Consider the following 20,956-nt stretch of genomic DNA (forward strand, 5'->3'; position numbering starts at 1 on the left):
ATAGATGACATATATGTAATATTTATTGTCCATCCTAGTTGCCTTGGAAAAACGTCAACCATGTAATGTGGGAATGTGGATCAGATGTGACCAGGCACGTTCTAAAATTCATGAGTGAGCCTGGCGATCGGGCAGCTTTTATGGTAAATTTTCTGGTGCCAGCCCATGATTTACCAGGTTTATTGAAATCATGGGCTTGTTTGGGTTGCTAGTCCAGTAACCATAGCCACTGGGCCAACGTACCTGCTACAAGAAACTTAATTAATCCTTGCATATCCTTACAGCCTTTGGATAGTCGAAGAATCAATACCAGTGGGCTGTGTAGCAACAGCTACTTGAATTTATATAGTGGCACATTCCAAGGAGTGTTATCAAACAAAATATGACACTGATCCACCCACACAAGGAGATGTTTAGCACAGTGGGCTAAATAGCTGGCTTGTGATGCAGAACAAGGCAGGCCAGCAGCACGGTTCAATTCCCGTACCAGTCTCCCCGAACAGGCACCGGAATGAGGCGACTAGGGGCTTTTCACAGTAACTTCATTTGAAGCCTACTTGTGACAATAAGCGATTTTCATTTTAAGGGGCTGGTTTAGCACACTGGGCTAAATAGCTGGCTTTTAAAAAGCAGACCAAGGCAGGCCAGCAGCACGCTTCAATTCCCGTACCAGCCTCCCCCCGAACAGGCGCCAGAATGTGGCGACTAGGGGCTTTTCACAGTAAGTTCATTGAAGCCTACTTGTGACAATAAGTGATTATTATTATTATGTTAGATGACAGCAGGTCTTAAAAGGAGTGTCTTTAATGAGGAAGAAAAGTTTATTTTCCAGAGCTTAGGCCTTAAGCAACTGAAAGCATCTCCATCAAGAGTAGGGCAATTAAAATTAAAGAGGTGGAAGTGGTCAGAATGGACAGAGTGCAAGAGGATTGAGAGGCTGGAGGAGATTCACGAGATAGCGAGGAGCCAGGACATGGAAGGATTTGAAAACAAGGATGAGAATTAACAAAATAAAATTGCGGAACTGCTTAAAATACTTATCCGTGTTGGCTTGGCTGTGTAATTTGTATATGTCGATCTACAAAGTGAATAGGGTACAGGTTTACATAAATATTACCTGAAAGATGGACAGGAGGAGTGGTCAATCTGTGGCCTAAGAACTACCGGCTTATCATGAAGAGGAAACGGATACTTGGGTCATTTTGTTAGCTTGATCTTCATCAATGGGATGCTCCAGGTGGAAGGGTACATAGATTTATTTAGGACAAGGTGCTAACTCAGCTTTTAAAATGCCATGTTTTCTTTATGGATGAAATGTGCCCAGTGTTCTCCAAAACAGTTGAGGAGGAAATAGAATAGAAGAAAACAGAAAATAGAAGTGTTATAAAAACAGAAAATGCTGGAAAAAACCCAGAAGGTTTGGCAGCATCTGTGGAAAGAAATACAGGAGTTAATGCTTCAAGTCCGATAAAGACTCTTCATTGGAACAGTATTTCGCCTATTTGGTTTTGTGGATTGTTTGCGATGCTCATTGCAGGGTTGAGTTCCTGCTCAATGAAGTAGATGCTCCAAGAGTAGGGAACCTTGTAAAAGACAGGGATAGAACTGGGGTTGCACTGCCTATGGCACAATTTAGGGTACAGATGCAGTCGAGTACAGAGGACACTCGTGATTCCTGTAAATCATTCGACTTTGAAATAACACACGAGCAGGAATCCGATCTGGGTCAGAGAGATCAATGTTGAAGATCGTTCACAAAACTGAAAAGCGGTCTTCACAGGCGAGCCTATTGAGTTTAACGAAGTCCAACGGCTGCATCGGATTCAATTGAATATAGTCCAATAGCATTTAGCCTTCCTTTCACTTTGGGAGAGCAGGTGATCAGGAAAAATCTTTGTAAGGAAGAATCCCAACAATGGGCTGAAGTCCTGCTTTGGCCAAGGGGGTTGAATGCTTGGTTACAGATTTGTTGCTGGCAGTAGAGCAATATGAAATGATGAATTAAGAGTATTACGTAAGAAGCACACAGCTCAATATCAAAGCCTCTTGGCTTTAAGCTTTTTTCTAAGCCATTACACTAAATAAACCTAGTGACAGCACCATTTTAGAATGTGTGCAGCTTCAGTTGTCTTTCCCTTGAAGGTCAGGGAATGTGTACAATCAACTGTTCATAAACTGACCTGAAGTAGTTAGTCAGTGCTGAGGGTGTGTGTCAATTTTAACCTTATTCCCAAAGCTGGATTGATTATACCAGCGTTTGTTAAAGCGCATGCCATTGGCGATGACTTTGTGATACCTTAAGCCAAGCACTTATTACGCGCGCCTTTTAAAAAAAATTTAGACTACCCAATTATTTTTTTCCAATTAAGGGGCAATTTAGCGTGGTCAATCCACCCAACCTGCACATCTTTGGGTTGTGGGAGTGAAACCCACACAGACAATGGTAGAATGTGCAAATCCACAAGGACAGTGACCCAGGGCCGGGATTTGAACCCGGGTCCTCAGCGCCGTAGGCTGCAGTGCAAATCCAATACGGCCTCGCCTCTCGTTGGCCTATCTACATACTGTGTCAGGAAACCCTCCTGCACACATTGGACAAAAACGGACCCATCTAAAGTACTCGAACTATAGCGTTTCCAGTCAATATTTGGAAAGTTAAAGTCCCCCATAACAACTACCCTGTTGCTTTTGCTCCTATCCAGAATCATCTTTGCAATCCTTTCCTCTACATCTCTGGAACTTTTCGGAGGCCTATAGAAAACCCCTAACAGGGTGACCTCTCCTTTCCTGTTTCTAACCTCAGCCCATACTACCTCAGTAGACGAGTCCTCATCAAACGTCCTTTCTGCCATCGTAATACTGTCCTTGACTAACAATGCCACCCCTCCCCCTCCTTTACCACCTTCCCTGAGCTGACTGAAATATCTAAACCCCGACACCTGCAACAACCATTCCTGTCCCTGCTCTATCCATGTCTCCGAAATGGCCACAACATCGAAGTCCCAGGTACCAACCCATGCCACAAGTTCACCCACCTTATTCTGGATGCTCCTGGCATTGAAGAAGGCATTACGTAAGCACACAGCTCAATATCAAAGCCTCATGAACAAAAAAAAAAGCACAACAACCTATTTATTGCCTGGAGGAGAGCGAGTCAGATCTTGAATCGTCAACCGGGGAGAGCAAAAAAGATTCACAAGTATATCGTCTCAGTTCTGGCATGATCCTTATCGGGGAAAGCTGAACAGGCTGGGACTTTTTTTCTGGCGTTGTGAATGTCTGATTCATAATTCTTATGTTATTGAATATAACTTGGAGCCCTAGACATTAAGGCATTAAACTGTAGAAAATGGGAGCATTTGCTTGAGAAACTGATGGGCAACCTTGAACCAAATGCAACTCAAAATACCTTGGGGCTCAATTACATTTAAAAGGGTGGGGCTATATTAATTTAAAAGGTTAACAGCTAGACTTAAAGAAAGTCTATCCATTTGTGGGGAAAAAAATTCAAATTTTGCAGCTGTGATGAAACATATGTGTATTTTTTTTTAATATAAATTTGAACGCCCAATTATTTTTTTTTCCAATTAAGGGGCAATTTAGCGTGGCCAATCCACCTAACCTGCACATCTTTGGGTTGTGGGGCTGAGACGCACGCAGACACGGGGATAATGTGTAAACACCACACGAACAGTGACCTCCGCGGGGCCGGGATCGAACCAGAGTCCCCAGTGCCATGAGGCAGCAGTGCTAACCACTATGCCACCATGCCGCCCCTGTGAAACGTATATGTAATAATAATAACCTTTTATTGTCACAAGTATGAAGTTACTGTGAAAAGCCCCTAGTCACCACATTCCGCGGCCTGTTCAGGTAAGCTGGTATGGGAATTGAACCCGCACTGCTGGCCTTGTTCTGCATCACAAATCAGCTGTCTAGCCCACTGAGCTAAACCAGCTAAACCATATGTATGTACTTCGCTGAGTTTTATTTTATTTGAGGACCCAGACTAAAATCATTCGCGACACTACGTGCTGGATTCTCCGATTTTGCGGCTATGTCCGCAGGGTCCGTCTGGTCTTACGACCAAAAAGTCGGTGCCGCCCCCACGCCGCTCCTCTGCTCGGTGGGGTGGCTAGCAGCCACGGATGTGGTCGCAGAATGGCTGGGTCCGCATGCGTACGGCGGCGGCCCCCCTGTAACCCCCTTTGCCACCCCTCAACAGTCTCCCTGGCCAATGGAACAACTCCCCCCCCCTCCCCCGACTGTGGCGGCGCTGGACACAGTCCGCATCTGCCACACGAGGTACCTGAAAGTTGTGAGGACACTGGGCCGAGTCCACCATCGGGGACTCTGCCCATCGGGGGTGAAGCATCAGGGGAGGGCCTGTCCCGACGGTGTGTGGCGTACTCCTCGAGATGTACGCCGTTTGTGAGGGGGCAGAGCATCGGAAAACAGCGCCGCCCCCGATTCCAGCGTAAAAATGGATTCTCCGGCTAATTGCCGAACACGATTTCAGTGTCGGTGATCGGAGAATCCAGCCCCATGTTCCTTAAATATTTGGAAATTTCTTTCAGTTACAATTCTAACCTAACGATAGGTTTGAACTTAAGGGGGGGGGGGGGGGGGGTAAAGATAGATGGTCGTAAAATCCCACCTGGTTCACTAATATCCTTCAGGGAAGGAAATCTGTCATCCTTACCTGGTCTGGTCTACATGTGACTCCAGACCCACATTAATGTGATTAACGCTTAACTGCCCCCTCAAGAGCAATTAGGGATGGACAATAAATATTGGTTAAGCCAGCGTAGGTCATGCCCTACGAACGAATAAAAAAAAGAAAGGCAAGATTATAAAACAGCCGGTGGGTTTACTTACCGAAAGGACAGGAGACATGATGTCTGGAGCTAATCCAGTAAAATATACAAGTTATTCGTGCGGTTTCCAAGAATTACGGAAGACTTTGAAATTAAAACGCAGTTCATTTGCATTTCTATCTCAGAACAGGTTATCTGTGTCACATAGCCAGGGAGATGCGTGGAACTCAGATAGATTCTTTGTTTCAAGTTGAATTCTGTGAATTCAGCTAGTGTGTAGCCAACAGGAAGCAACCAAGAGTCTGCCTCAGGAGGCAGTTTATAGCTCCTTGTAAACTGAGAAGGTCAGACCGACACCTGAAGAAAAGTAAATGCTGGATCTGTTGTCTATGATGGAGCTTGTGAGTGGTAACTGGTATCGAGCACAAGACAAAGCTGCTAAGGAGAAAAATGACTGGAAGGTTTAATTAGCTCGAAGCTAAATGAAGAAATCCGCAGTAAATCCTTAGGGAAAGGCAGTTAACCTTGGTGCAGCTGGAGCTCTGGAAGTAATAAGCTTGTTGCGGTTGAAAGCCATAGCAGTGGGCTATTGGAAACCAAGGGTGTTTTCTGATAGTTGAAGCCACTGCACAGGAGCTGCAGGGAGGCCAATGTTTGAACCATGGAATCCAGAGTCGTGACCTAATGGAGAGACCCCCTTGAAATCTTGTACCTTGGTGAATAGCTGGAATACTGAAGAGAAATCAGAGCCAATTCTGGAGAGCGATGATATACCTTTTGAGTTGGTGTCAGGAAAAGAGTGTGGCCGTTTACAGCGAGTGGGCGGGGAGTGGGGGGAGAAGAGTGGCCGTTTACAGCATTAATCTTTACAAGCTATACGGTTGGTGCCTTGGCACTGCCAGTTTAGCACTCTGGCAGTGCCACCTAGGTGCCAGCTTGGCACTGCCATGGTGCCCAGGTTAGCATGGTGCCAGGTTGGACTGTCAAGGTGGCATTTTGTGCACATGCCCAAATCGGGCTCCAGTTGCCTGGCTTGGGGGTGGGGACCCTCCCATACTGCGTTCAGGTTTGGGGGGGGGGGGGGCGTCCCGATCACCCGATCACGTCATAATTGCTTTTTGCAGAATTCTGGTTGGTGCATAAAATGGAGTTTACTGTACTTTTTATTTTTCTTAAACAGGAACCATGGTTTATTATCCTGCTGGCAGGGCTGTATAAAACTCTACCGGGCCCTGCTTTAGTTTGCCATACCACATACAGTGCAATAATATGTTACTGGCAAAAAAATTATCCACTAGTCACTTCCTTCCTTAAAGCACAACTACCTTGAGAACTTTCAAACAGTGGCATCATGCAGTTTTAATGAAGAAGTCATGCATAATGGTATATTACTAGGTCATCCTATAAAAATATTGCAGAGGAGAGTCTGTAAAATGTTCTGGTGTAAAGTAACATAAAACACGATTTTACCCTGAAACCCGTTTGCCTCAACTTGAACTTGGGTCCATGAACCTTAGTTACGCCACACTTGGAGTATAGTGTTCAATTCTGGTCGCCACACTACCAGAAGGATGTGGAGGCTTTAGAGAGGGTGCTGAAGAGATTTACCAGGATGTTGCCTGGTATGGAGGGCATTAGCTATGAGGAGCAGTTGAATAAACTCGGTTTGTTCTCACTGGAACGAAGGAGGTTGAGGGGCGACCTGATAAGAGGTCTACAAAATGATGAGGGGCATAGACAGAGTGGATATTCAGAGGCTTTTCCACGGGGTAGAGGGGTCAATTACAAGGGGGCATAGGTTTAAGGTGAGAGGGGCAAGGTTTAGAGTAGATGTACGAGGCAAGTTTTTTACGCAGAGGGTAGTGGGTGCCTGGAACTCGCTACCGGAGGAGGTGGTGGAAGCAGGGACGATAGTGACATTTAAGGGGCATCTTGACAAATACATGAATAGGATGGGAATAGAGGGATACGGACCCAGGAAGTGTAGAAGATTGTAGTTTAGTCGGGCAGCATGGTCGGCACGGGCTTGGAGGGCCGAAGGGCCTGTTCCTGTGCTGTACATTTCTTTGTTCTTTGAAACTTAATTGAAAGAGTTAACAAACAAAATGTCTATTTTAACTTGAAAATCACAGTTTTCACAAATGTAGATTGTAGTCACGCGAGATTCTACTCCAGAGCTGGGCAGAGGTTGGCAAAAGCAAGATCTGTGGTTATGGGCTACAACGTTGGGACTGTTCGCCAGTTCACTTATGACTGTCTGGAGACGTTGGGCAGGATTTACCGACCACCCCGCCGTGTGTTTTCTGGCGGGGAAGGCAGCCCACCTGATGAGGGAGCTGCGCTCCAAAAGCTAGTAATTCCAAACAAACCTGTTGAACTTTAACCTGGTGTTGTAAGACTTATACCCCAGCCCAACGCCGGCATCTCCACATCATGACTAATAAATATGTCAAGCATGGACCTGGACTTCCCAGTTTTCCAGCTGCGTAAACCTGGGTTTTCCAGTTCCCCAGCCCCGTGTTTCTTGGCAGCGGCACGCTGTTCACTGGTGGCGGGTTTCTCTGCTCCCACAGCTGCCAAAGGGAATTCCAAAATGAAGCCACCCCATGCTGCCAGGGAACGCAGGGATTGTGGGGGGGGGGGGGGGGGGGGGAAAGAGTGTTCCCGGAGGGACCAGAGCAACCCGCTGCCAGCAAACGGCCGGAGAATTCCGGCCATGATTTTCCCTCATGAAACCATGCTGACTCTGCCTGATCTGATTACCACTTTCCAAATGCATTGCTCTTCTCTCCTTAATAATCAATTCTAATATCATTCCAATAACTGGTTGGACTAACTGGCCTGTAGTTTCCTACATTTTGCCTCCTCCCCTTTTTGAACAATGATACCACATTGGCAGTTTTCCAATCCTTTAGCACGGTTCCAAAATTGAAAGATTCTGGGGGGGAAAAACTACCAATGCATCCATGACCTCTGTAGTTACCTCCTTCAAGATCCTGATGTTCAGGGGACTTGGTATCCTTTAACCCCATTAGTTTGACTGGTGATGGTGACTCTATTTATTTCCTCCCCCATATCTTTTTTTTACCATTTCTGGGATGCCCGTAGTATCTCTACAATAAAGAACGTTGCAAAATATTGTTTTAAACTCCTCTGCTGTTTCTTTCTTCCCCAGTTTCATTCTCTAAGGCAGTGGTTTCCAACTGGTTTGTCACAAGAGGCGTGCAAGTGTGCCGTGGCCATGGGGCAGACTCCAAGTCCTGACATTGCTTTCGAGTGGGAGAAAAGCAGCGGTCTCTTCGCCTTCCTGCCTCGGGAAGAGCCTTCGAGCAGATATCCGAAACCATTCAGCCGGTTCGCTCTCTCTCTCTCCATTTCCAAAGGCTCGGCTCCAGCTCCAATAGCGGCTGCAGCTAACGGTATCAACCAATTGACACAAGTAACAACTCCCAACCCACAGTGTGAAAAGGTGTAAACGGAATCAAAACAACTGTACATGCTGAAACAAATTTCATAAAGTGCTCGAAACCATGAACAGATCGCTATATTCATGGAGGTGGCGGATGAATCAATGTTTTCGGTGTGGACCTTTTATCACAGCTGTTCTAATGTGTTCGAACGTGTCAAGGGAATCTCTTGTGGAGCCAGGCTACGTACAGTGGCAGCAGTCGCTTCATGATCGCAGACCCTGAAGCCCATCCCCAGGTAACTGCCTTAAAGCATCCTCTTTCTTCCCATCCAGACTGCTGTGGTATTTCTTCGTCTTTCATTCCCACATTCACCACCTTCCCTCCTATGGCTGTCTTGCCAACCGCCTCTTTCCACCCCCATGCTGTCCGTTGGCCTCGTCTTTGGGTGGGGCAGATTCAACATCCATGATGGATTGCTTCCTCTCACTGTGCTGAATCTGTACCTGTAACTTCTCCTCTTCTTCCCCGAGAGTGTGATATTCACCCTTACTCGAGCTTCTAGCTGTCTTTCTAGCACAACGGCTCCACCATCTTCAGCAGGAGCAGAGTTTTCATTGACTCGCGGTTCAGAGGCTCTGACCGGGAGCTCAGCTTCCAAACACTGTTTAGTGCAGCACGGTAGCAGTGGTTAGCACAGTTGCTTCACAGCGCCAGAGTCCCAGGTTTGATTCCCAGCTTGGGTCACTGTCTGTGCGGAGTCTGCACGTTCTCCCTGTGTCTGCATGGGTTTCCTCTCACAAGTCCCGAAAGATGTGCTGATAGATGAATTGGACATTCTGAATTCTCCCTCTGTGTACTCGAACAGGCGCCGGAATGTGGCGACAAGGGGATTGTCACAGTAACTTCATTACAGTGTTAATGTACTTGTGACACTAATAAAGATTATTATAACGCTGTTGTCCAGAGCTTGCCTGGGGAGGCCGGGTAACTGCGGAAACCACAAGTCATTGTACTTCAAAAGAAATTCATCCTGTGAGGCATTTCAACACATTCCTGTTGATCAATTGCCACACAAATGTAAATTATATTTGCAATGAGTCAACAAGAAGATATGCTTTTTAATAAGCTGTATGGCAAGAAGCCCTTGAGAGAAATTGTTTCACAATTCCACCTTCATGTTAAGCACTGCAATACATGTCGAACATTTTTTCCTGTTTACTGATCCTGATTAATGCACTAAACGGTTAGATGCCAAATATGTTCACAAAGTCCCAGAAAATCTAAGCTCCTGTAATGTGTGGACTGCATTTTGGTGCTTGTGTTCCGTGAGGGAGAGGACTCTGACCCCATTACTGCATGTCAGAATATGAAGAACATTCTATGATTTTCCAGCTGATTTATGTGAGTGGGCAGGAAATTGCACTGAGTTAGACATAGAACATACAGTGCAGGAGGCCATGCGGCTCATCGAGTCTGCACCGACCCACTTAAGCCCTCACGTCCACCCTATCCGGGTGATTGCCCACGGGCAATTTATCATGGCCAATCCACCTAACCTGCACGTCTTTGGACTGTGGGAGGAAACCGGAGCACCCGGAGGCAACCCACGCAGACCGGGGAGAACGTGCAGGCTCCGCACAGACAGTGACCCAGTGGGGAATCGAACCTGGGATCCTGGTGCTGTGAAGCCACAGTGCTAACCACCTGTGCTACTGTTAGGGGAGGGTGCCAGGGAGGTATAGTAACCTGGCTCAAGTTCGAAATACATTGAACTACAAACACCCACTTGCTGAAAAGGCTGGGAACCACTGCTCTAAGGGGCCAATGATTTCTTTAACTTCTCTCTTCCTTTTAAGGTACTTAAAAAAGGCTCTTAGCTGTTTTTATATTTCTCACCAACTTGTCCTCATTTATTTTCTCCTTCCTGATTTTTTAATAGTCTATCTTTGCTACATTCTGAATCTATCCCACTTTTCTGGTCTACGACTAACCGTTGGCATCTTATATGTTTCCACTTTCAACTTAATACCCTCCTCAACTTCCTTAGTTATCCATGGTAGGTTCTTCCTCACCCGAAAGTCTTTCCTCCTCATTGGGATGTATTTTTGAAATGAAATGAAAATCGCTTATTGTCACAAGTAGACTTCAAATGAAGTTACTGTGAAAAGCCCCTAGTTGCCGTATTCTGGCGCCTGTTCGGGGAGGCTGGTACAGGAATTGAACCGTGCTGCTGGCCTGCCTTGGTCTGCTTTCAAAGCCAGCGATTTAGCCCTGTGCTAAACAGCCCCTCTGGGGCTGGGAATCATGAATTATCTCTTGAAATGTCTGCCATTGCTCATCTATTGTCTTACCTGCTGACCCATATGTCATCCCCTTTGGCCAATTCCATCCTCATACCTTCGTAATTGCCCTTCTTTAAGTTTAACACTGATATTTCAGTCCCATTTTTCTCAAACTCAGGCTGAATGCTAAATTCTTAAATTAACACAGCCCATCCTTTTAAGTGTAATGAACCCCAAGCTTTTTTGAGTTGCATTTGGTTCACATGACTGGGGCAGTGTCCAGTAACGTACCATCATTGCCGTCGCCTGCAAGACAGCCATCTAACAGCGCACTCCACTGACCACACACCTTGGTCCCTGGTGCTGCATAGTGTCACCAGCCATATGGGTGCACCCACCCCCGCACCTTGGCCCCCCACTCTCCCACCACACCACACCCCGCACCCCAGTCCCCAACCCCTGTATCCTAGCCCCCACTACCCCCACCCTTCGCCATACGCCCCTAAACAGCCACCACTCGCCGACGGGGCATCCACAACCCACCCAAGGGCAGCGCTCACAGTAGCCCCTACAGGGGGGCACAAAGCATATTACTGGCATGGGCAGCACCAGCCGATGGTACCACGGGCAGAACAGATGGGCAGCAGGGCAGAGGGGAAATGAGAAAAATGGGGAAACAAAAGATAAGAGTTAAGTTAAATTTTTAAGAAGTTGTAAAACTCGCATTAAAATAAGTCAAAATTCCAGTGCGCATATTTGGAAAACTAAAATGGAAATGGAAACCAGTTATCTCGTAAGTAATCTTGCGTGCACACTTACCTGGTGCTGCTCTCCATGCTCCTCCACATGCACTGACCTAACATCGCAGCCACATTCCTTGGCAAACGCCCACCTCTGGCCTGAACAACTTTGACTGGATCAGAAGCTCCCGCGGGGCTGTAGTTTGCCCACTCACTGCTTTATAATAATAATAATCGCTTATCGTCACAAGTAGGCTTCAATGAAGTTACTCTGAAAAGCCCCGAATCGCCACATTCCGGCGCCTGTTCGGGGAGACTGGTACGGGAATTGAACTCGCGCTGTTGGCCTTGTTCCGCATTACAAGTCAGCTGTTTAGCCCACTGAGCTAAACCAGCCCCTGCCAATTCAAAGGGTTCTTTTTTTCACTTCATTTTTAAAAATTCTTTCATGGGATGAGGGCAGTACCTAATTTGCCCGAGAGTCATATCAGACACCCGGTAATTACAATCAAGCATAAATAATAATGGGGAAAACTTGTAGCTAAAAAAAATTGAGTGATCAGGTGATTGGAATCAAGAGAAAGCAGTAAGTCAGAAAAGTAACAGATGGGGGTATCAATAATTACGGAAACAGACAGGCGTTTCTCTGGCCACGGACATATATTCACAATAGAATGTTCCTCCGTGGTGCCAGGGCAACTTAGTTCCTACACAGCATTTAAGAGGGGTATGGGGGGGGGGGGGGGGGGGGAGAAGGTGAACACCCAGAGGCTGTGGTCCAGGTCAATACCAGTGACTCCAATTGAAAGAGGGATGAGGTCCTGCTGGTGATTTTCTGGAAATTAGGGAAAAATAAGCAGGTCATCCAAGGTAGCAATCTCTGGATTACTTCCAGTGCCTCACTCCAATAGGAGGCTAGAGCAGATGAATGTGTGGCTGGAGAGATGGTGCAGGAAGGAGGGCTTTAGGTTCCTGGGACACTGGAAGTAATTCTGGGGTTGATACGAAATGTCTAAGATGGACAGGTTACACTTCAATAGAGCCATTGGAGGGTGGTTTGCTGTTGCTGTTGGGGAGAGTTTAGGGTTAAGACTAGCTTGGCAGGAGGATGGGACCTGAATAGAGGCCCAGATGGTAAAAAGCAAAGCTGGATACAGAAGGTAGAAAATTATAAGCGAGTATGGAAGACAGAAAGTAAAGGCTACAAAATAGACAACATACCATTGGTTGTTGAATTGTGGTACATACTTCAATACAAGGGTCTAATAAATAAGACCGATGCGCTGACAGCACAGACAGACACTTGGAAGCATGATAACATATCTATTGCAACTCAATATTCAGGGTTACGAGTTTTGAGACTGGATAGAAAAGGAGGTGGGCGGGTTTGGTCACAATACTGGTAAAAGAAACATTTACAACTATGAGGAAGGCTGAAACACCTTATTTGATCATCTTTCTAGCATATGGGTTGCTGAGGATCAAGAAAAGGTCATATTGCTTTGAGTAAATACGTAGACAAATTACTGAGTGAGGAAAATAAAAGGGGAGCAATAGTACTGGATTGTACTTTGATTTTATCCCAGTTAATATTAATGTTAAAGTTATAGAAGGCACAGAATTCTTAAAATGCATTTTTATGCCAGCATGTAGCAAACTCACAAATGGGACATTTAGTTTTTGGGAATGAAGCTGGGCAGGGCTAATAGTGAGACCATAGTGATGATAATTCAGTTAGATTTAATATAGTTCTGGAAAAGGACAAAGACCAAGAGTAAAAGTTTTAAATTGGGAAAATGTCTCACAGAAGAGAGAGGGTAGTAGTGGAAGGGTGCTTTTCTGAGTGGAAGGCGGTGTCCCCGTGTCTGTGTGGGTTTCCTCCGGGTGCTCCGGTTTCCACCCACAGTTCAAAGATGTGCAGATTAGGTGAGTTGGCCATGTTAAATTGCTCCTTAGTGTCCAAAAGGTTAGGTCGGGTTACTGGGTTAAGGGGATAGGGTGGAGGCGTGGATTTAAGTATGGTGCCCTTTAATAAGCCAAGAGCTGGTGCAGACTCGATGGGCCAAATGGCCTCCTTCTGCACTGTAAATTCTATGACTAGTGGTGTTCCTCAGGGATCTGTGCGTATATATATATACCTTGTGTGTATATATATATATATATATATATATATATATACACACATGATCTGGAGGAAAATGTAGCTGGTCTGATTAGGATGTTTGCAGGTGACATAAGGGTTGGTGGAGTTGCGGATAGTCAGAGGATACAGCAGGATATATGTTGGTTGGAGACTTGGGTGGAGAAATGGCAGAGGGAGTTTATTTCAGACAAATGTGAGGTAATGCATTTTGGAAGGTCTAATACAGATGGGAATTACAAAGTAAATGGCAGAGAGATCTGGGCTTACAGTCCACAGATCACTGCAAATGGCAATGCAGGTAGATAAGGTAGTCAAGAAGGCACAGGGCATTTGAGTATAAAAATGGGCACGTCATGATGCAGCTGTACAGAACCTTGAATAGGCCATATTTGGAATATTGCGTACAATTCTGGCCGCCACGCTACCAGAAGGATGTGAATGCTTTGGAGAGGGTACAGAAGAGGTTTATCAGGATGTTGTCTGGTCTGGAAGGTATTAGCTATCAGGAGAGGCTGGATAAACTCAGATTGTTTTCATTAGAACGATGAAGGTTGAGGGGTGACCTGATAAGAGGTTTACAAAATTATGAGTGGCATGGACAGAGTGGATAGTCAGATCTTTTTTCAGGGTGGCAATGTCAATTACTAGGGGACGTAGGTTTAAGGTGCAAGGAAGTTTTTTTTTTATACACAGAGGGTAGTGAGTGCCTGGAACGCGCTGCCTGGGGAGGTGGTGGAAGTAGATACGATACCGGCATTTAAGAGGCATCTTGACAAATCCATGAATAGGATGGGAATAGAGGGATACGGACCCAGGAAGTGCAGAAGGTTTTAGTTTCGACAGGCATCATGATCGGTGCAGGTCTGGAGGGCAGAAGGGCTTGTTCCTGTGTCCTTTAATGTTTGAATTTACAAAACACTTACTTGAAGGTAAGTTTGCGATGAGAGTGTGATTTAAGGAAGAAAAAAGGGTAAGGGCAGCACGGTAGCATTGTGGATAGCACAATTGCTTCACAGCTCCAGGGTCCCAGGTTCGATTCCGGCTTGGGTCACTGTCTGTGCAGAGTCTGCACATCCTCCCCGTGTGTGCGTGGGTTTCCTCCGGGTGCTCCGGTTTCCTCCCACAGTCCAAAGATGTGCAGGTTAGGTGGATTGGCCATGCTAAATTGCCCTTAGTGTCCAAAATTGCCCTTAGTGTTGGGTGGGGTTACTGGGTTATGGGGATAGGGTGGAGGTGTTGACCTTGGGTAGGGTGCTCTTTCCAAGCGCCGATGCAGACTCGATGGGCCGAATGGTCTCCTTCTGCACTGTAAATTCTATGATAATCTAGACGTAACTGGATGCCACAGAGAGTAGGAAAGGCAAACAAGAAAAGCTTAAATCAGGTAACTTGAGCTCAATATGCAGAAAGCCTAGAAAGTACAGGAAGTGCAGAGGACAGGTGACATTAAAAATAAGTTGAGAGGGCATAACAAAATGTTGGCAAGTAGAATCAAGGAAATCCCAAAGATGTTTTAAAAGTACATAAACAGTAAGATGCTAACCAAGCAAGGATAGGACCAATTAGAGATCAAAATAGTAATTTGTGTGTAAAGACAAGGAATGTGGGAATGAATGTTTCTTAATTCTAATTCCATTAGTTTTCAGAAAACAGGGAAGACAATGCAGACACTGTAGTTAAGGAAATGGAAAATGAAATGAAAATGGCTTATCACAAGTAGGCTTCAATGAAGTTACTGTGAAAAGCCCCTCGTCGCCACATTCCGGCACCTGTTCGGGGAGGTTGGTACGGGAATTGAACCGTGCTGCTGGCCTGCCTTGGTCTGCTTTAAAAGCCAGCTATTTAGCCCAGTGTGCTAAACCAGCTGTAGTGTGAAATACTGGATGGTATATACACAGTAAGAGAGGAAACACCAAGGGATTTAGCAACTTTGCAAGTGGATACATTACCAGGCCTAGAGGAGGTGTATCACATTCTGTTAGAAGAATCAAAGGAAGAATAACCACAGCATTTGTTTGGCCATCATTTTCCAATCCTCTCTCGCTACCGGTGTAGTGCTGGAGGACTGCTAGCATTGTCCATTGTTTAAAAAGGCAGGAACATTAGATGCAGAGTTAAATTACAGGTATGTCAAGTTTAAAAAGGCAGGAACATTAGATGCAGAGTAAAATTACAGGTATGTCAAGTATAATAATAATAATCTTTATTGTCACAAGTAGGCTTACATTAACACTGCAATGAAGTTACTGTGAAAAGCCCCCAGTCGCCACATTCCGGCGCCTCTTCGGGAGCACAGAGGGAGAATTCAGAATGTCCAAATTACCTAACCGAATACACATCTTTCGGGACTTGTGGGAGGAAACCGGAGCACCCGGAGGCAACCCGCACAGACACAGCTTCCTGGGTGGGTAAATCATGCTGAGGGACGGTGCAAATCATCCTTTAGAAAGCCGCGGATTAATCAAGGACAGTCAGTCTGGATTTGTTAAGGGAATATCATGTCAACTTGCATGGATTTTAGCAAGGCTTTTGTCAAGGTACCCCAAGGTAGACTGGTGAGAAAAATAAAAGCCTGTGGTATCCAAGGGCAATTAGGAACTTGGATTCAAAATTGACTCAGTGGCAGAGGCAAGGATAATGGTCAATGGATGCCTTTGTGACTGCAGGGCTGCTTCAACTGGGCCCTGCAGGACTTGGTGCAGGTTCTTTGCAGTGTGATGATTTAGATCAATGGTTTCGACTTAAACGTAGCGGGGGGGGGGGGGGCTGATTTCGAAGTTTACAGATGATACAAACATTGGTCAAGGGACTATGAATGAAGAAGAAAGGTATCAGTGGACGAGTCAGATGGACAGAAAAGTGGAAAATAGAATTAAATCGGAAGAAATGGGAGGTACTGCATTTAGGGACAGCAAAAAAGGCACGGGAGTACACAATAAATGGCAGATTACTGAAAGGTGTAGCAGAACAGACAGATAAGTTGGTTAAGAAAGCATATGGGATTTTTGTGCTGAGGCCCAGAATATAAGAGCAGGGGGTATTACACTGGAACTGTATTGAAAAACACTAGTTCAGCTACAAGTAATTGACAGGATCAGAGGGGAGGTGAGGAATCTTTTCACACGGAGGATAGTGAGGGCCTGGATCTCACGACCTGAAATCCTCATCATATTATAAGAATACTTGTATATGCACTTAAAATGCTCTAATGAGGCTGGTTTAGCACTGTGGGCTAAACAGCTGGCTTGTAATGCAGAACAAGGCAGCAGCAAGGGTTCAATTCCTGTACCGGCCTCCCCGAACAGGGGCCGGAATGTGGCGAATAGGGGCTTTTCACAGTAGCTTCACTGAAGCCTTTAAGCTATTATTATAGCTAGGACTACGGAATAAAAACCAGAAAGTAGAATTAGGTCATGTTGCAATAAACTGAATGGTCACTTTCTGTGCCATAAGTTTTCTATGTTACAAACAAGATTACCTCCCCGTTTTCCTTTCAAGCAATGAAGGCCAAACATTTCCAGTCTTTGCTCATACCTTAGACTTTGGGAATCGGTATTGTGGATCTTTTTATGTGGTTTACGCGAGAACTTTCGTTGTTGTACATGTTATGTTGATTGTTGCTTCATAATGATTGAGCCCGTTGAGCATTGGATCCAATGAAACCCCCTTAGATCTCTTTCAACTTAATTCTAAGCTACTTCAACATCACTCCTGAAGTCATTCTGTTATCAAAAAAGTAATCAAAAAACGACAAATGGAATTTTGGTCTCTCTCTCTCAAAGGGGTTCGAGTATAAAAGTGTAGAAGCGATGCTTCAGTTGGAGTACTGCAATTCTCTGAGGATTGGAGGAAATATAGCACAGCTTTGCTAAGACAATATCGTAGTTTAAATGGCTAAGTTAAGAGGACAGTTTAAACAATGCTGTTGTGCATTATTCCCTGGAGTTTATGGGTTGAAGGATGATCCAATTGAAGTGTTTGAAATAATTGATTTGATTGAGTAGATACAGAGGTAGACTTCCTCTGGTGAGTCAACCCTGAAGAAAAAGACACAATTTAAAATTAGAGCTCAGTCGTTTCAGAGTGAACTCAGGAAGCACTTTATCTTACAAAGGATAGTGAAAATCTGGAACACTTTTCACCAAATGGCTATTGAGGCTCACAACTAAAATGATCAATTTTGAGATCCTAAGATTTTTTTCAATGCAAGGGCATCACGGGACATAGGAACAAAAGTTGAGCTTAAGATCAGATATGATCTAATTTAATTGTGGTATAGTCATGGGCTGATTGGTTTAATGTTCTTATATTTGCTTTATGTGTAGTATGTCACATTTTTGTGTCAAGTTTCCCTCCAACTCATTTAGCAATTTCCAAGCTCTCTTTTCTTGGATCCAACTGCTCCCTTTGATATAATCTGTAAATTCAGTTTCCAAATCCATGTTACTGCTCCTTGAGACATTTAAACATGTAGCCTGCTACTTCCTAATCTACGAATGCCTTGCCTATTCCCTTTTTTTATACTCTGAATTGTCAACTCCCCATTCTTTATTTTTGGAAATAATAATAATAATAATAATCTTTATTATTGTCACAAGTAGGCTTGCATTAACACTGCAATGAAGTTACTTGTGAAAATCCCCTAGTCGCCATACTCTGGCGCCTGTTCAGGTACATGGAGAGAGAATGTCCAAATAACCTAACAGCATGCCTTTTGGGAGGAAACCAGAGCACCCGGAGGAAACCCACAGGGACACGGGGAGAACATGCAGACTCTGCACAGACAGTGACTCAAGCTGGGAATTGAACCTGGGACTCTGGCACTTTGAAGCAACAGCGCTAGCCACTGTGCTACCGTGCCGCCCCTAAATTGAGGTACACAAAGTCATAGACCTTTCCACAGTTCAATTCGAAGAAAATGTCAAGGAGATTTAATTGGACCAAATCTTCCCCTTTGGTTCTGTGTTGGCTGTGTTTTAAATCCATTGAAGTCTACAAGTTTGCAGCAATGCAAAACTTGGAGCAGTTGCACATGGATAAAAAATGCGAGCCAGGCAGGAGTGCAGCAGCTGAACTGACAGGCATTTTGCACTTCCATAAGTGGAGTCTGGACAGAAACACTTGCCTTGTATTGGTTTGCACAAGAATCACAATCAGTACGAAGCAAACTTCAAATGAATCGATAATCCTTTTTAAGATGATGGCGGAGAGCCCAATGTCCCATCATCTTTTCACCATCATTAAAATTTAACTGGCAATTAAAAGTTGATGCACTGGACTTCGCGATATCTGCTTGTACTTTTGCACAGTTTTATTCCGCTTGACAGGGAGTAAAGTGAAATGAATAATACAATACACGTCTGCCAATTCAATCATTCAAAGCAGTAACAAGTCTGAAACTGGTACTCGTGCTATAATAGCACTCAATTAATTGGAATAGTAGTAATAATATGTATTGGCTTAAGTACAATTTTCCCACAATTATTCAGAGAAAGTTCATTCTAGAAAAAAAATCAAGCTGTACCCTCAGCACAGATAAAGAGCTAGTCCGTGGCTTAGGAAACAGTGGTCAAAGATAGCAAAAAGCTAAGAACATCGTAGATGTGACAACATCAGAAATTAATAATCCACTTTATGTTTGCATTGCACAGAAAAAAAGCACAAGATGACCTTCGGGCAAACACAATCTAATGCATCCTCAAGTCACTGACCAACATCGGTTAAACAGACATGAACCTTTTCAGCTCACCCAGTTGATAATCGATGTGTGGACGAATCACACAAAACAGAAACATACTTTCACTTTTCAGGGCCAGTACAGTATAGAAACATAAAGAAAACAACGTTATATTAAACTGTAACTAGCACCTAGAATATAGGATTGGGGGGGGGGGGGGGGAAGAGAGAGGAAAGGCCTCTCATTCACCCTCTTGATGGACTGCATCAAGTTAACTTTCTCCCACACCATTTCTTCAGTAGTACCAAAAACTTCCACATTCACAATTTTAAAACTGTCAGAGGATTTGCAGCATTATTCAAGACAGGCACTGGGAATGTGCCATCTTTTCTGTGTTAAAAAAAAAGGATTGAGGGGGAAATAATCAAAACATCATTGTTCAAAGACAGAACTGCCTTACATTTTTATGTATCAAGTCACCAAAGTGGGGCTTTTTATTTCTGCTGCACGATTACACAATGACGTTGTTGTAACCAAGTGTGAGAGTTTAAAAAGGGGGGTGGCGGGGTGAAGGTTTATTTTACTTTAGGCCCGGTTAACAGCCGGTGTGAGTGAAGCAGAGCCTGGGCTCCTTCCTGCCGGCCTGGATGGTGCTGCCCTCCACACACACACACACACACACACACAGGCCTAGTGTTTCCATGAGGGAAAATAAAAAGAGGCGCTTACTCGGTACAAGGCGTCCACGTACACCCGCTCGTCCACGTTGCAGGCGATGGTGGAGGTGGGCAGATCGTCCAGCTGCGAGCGCAGGTGCATTTGCTGCGGTTGCCCGGAGCTGCCCGGCTCCCCGGCCGCCGGCTCGGCCTCCATCCGAGTCTCCGGCTGCACCTCCCCGTTAGAGGCGGAACAGTGGCCGTCTGCAGCGTCCGGAAACATCTCCTGATCGCTCTCCATGTCGGCATCGGCCAAGCTTCTCTTCTCACTATCACCGCTATTCGCTACCGTCATTATTTCCACCTAGCCCCGGGGCTTTTGATTTCAAAGCAGTTTTTTTTGGGGGGGGGGGAAAGAGGAGGATGTGAAACTAATATTTTCAATTGGAGGGGGTGGGGGATGATGGAGCGCCTCCCTCCCTCAGCAAGCCGCCACCTCCACCCCTCTTGCGGGAGGTTGAATGCTCTTTGGGTCCAAGCAGCATCCAGTCACTCAGTGCCACCTCCTGACACCAGCTCCTCTGCCCGGCGCCGATACTTTGTTACCAGGACACGACGCAACAAGTTAACACGGCCCTGAACGTCAGCACTGGCAATACGATCCAAATCTGTTGCCATTTTTAACCTGGTAGCAATGTTAATCCGTCACTCCGCTCAACCGCGGCAAATCAACAACATCTCAAGCATTCACTCCTACTCCCCCGAGGAATTCTTATTTTCTGTTCAAGAAACCGACTCTCACAGCTTAGTGTCCCCTGGGATACTGTGGCCCATTTTGGTCCCCTTACCATAGATACACTGACTGGCATTAGAGGCAGTCCAGAGATGATCAGCCCCACCTCGACCCATTTGTTTTCATTTCATTTTAACTGTCTTTTACCATTTCTTTCTTAATATACATTGAATCCCCCCCACCCAATCTTATCCACCTTTCCTGCACCTTTTTCCTCTTTGCTTCCCCTTCCCCCACACCTCCAGTTCATCCTCTGATATTAATTTCCCTGCTGTTTGGCCTTTCACATCTTTTGTTCTCTCTGGGGACTGCCATTAGCACTCTTTCCCCGCGGTTTCTGTGGCCATTAGCACCCGGTTTCCCTGGGTTTCTGTGGCTATGACTCATCTTTCATTCTCACTCCACAGTATAAATATTTCCAACTTTCTCTGCCTGTTA

The 20,956-nt window shown here is 45.3% G+C and overlaps 1 protein-coding gene across 1 annotated transcript in view; it reads right to left on the reverse strand.

Moving 5' to 3' along the window:
- Positions 1-20,455, reverse strand: part of LOC140427756 (calcipressin-1-like) — a 97,406-nt gene extending 76,951 nt beyond the window's left edge. Inside the window, exon 1 of the mRNA XM_072513382.1 lies at positions 19,799-20,455. Coding sequence (XP_072369483.1) covers positions 19,799-20,080 — 282 coding nt within the window. The 5' untranslated portion in view covers positions 20,081-20,455. The remainder of the gene's footprint in view (positions 1-19,798) is intronic.
- Between the last annotated feature and the right edge of the window lie 501 nt (positions 20,456-20,956).

The sequence above is a fragment of the Scyliorhinus torazame genome, chromosome 8, assembly GCF_047496885.1.
Source record: "Scyliorhinus torazame isolate Kashiwa2021f chromosome 8, sScyTor2.1, whole genome shotgun sequence".
Classification (NCBI taxonomy): Eukaryota; Metazoa; Chordata; class Chondrichthyes; order Carcharhiniformes; family Scyliorhinidae; genus Scyliorhinus; species Scyliorhinus torazame.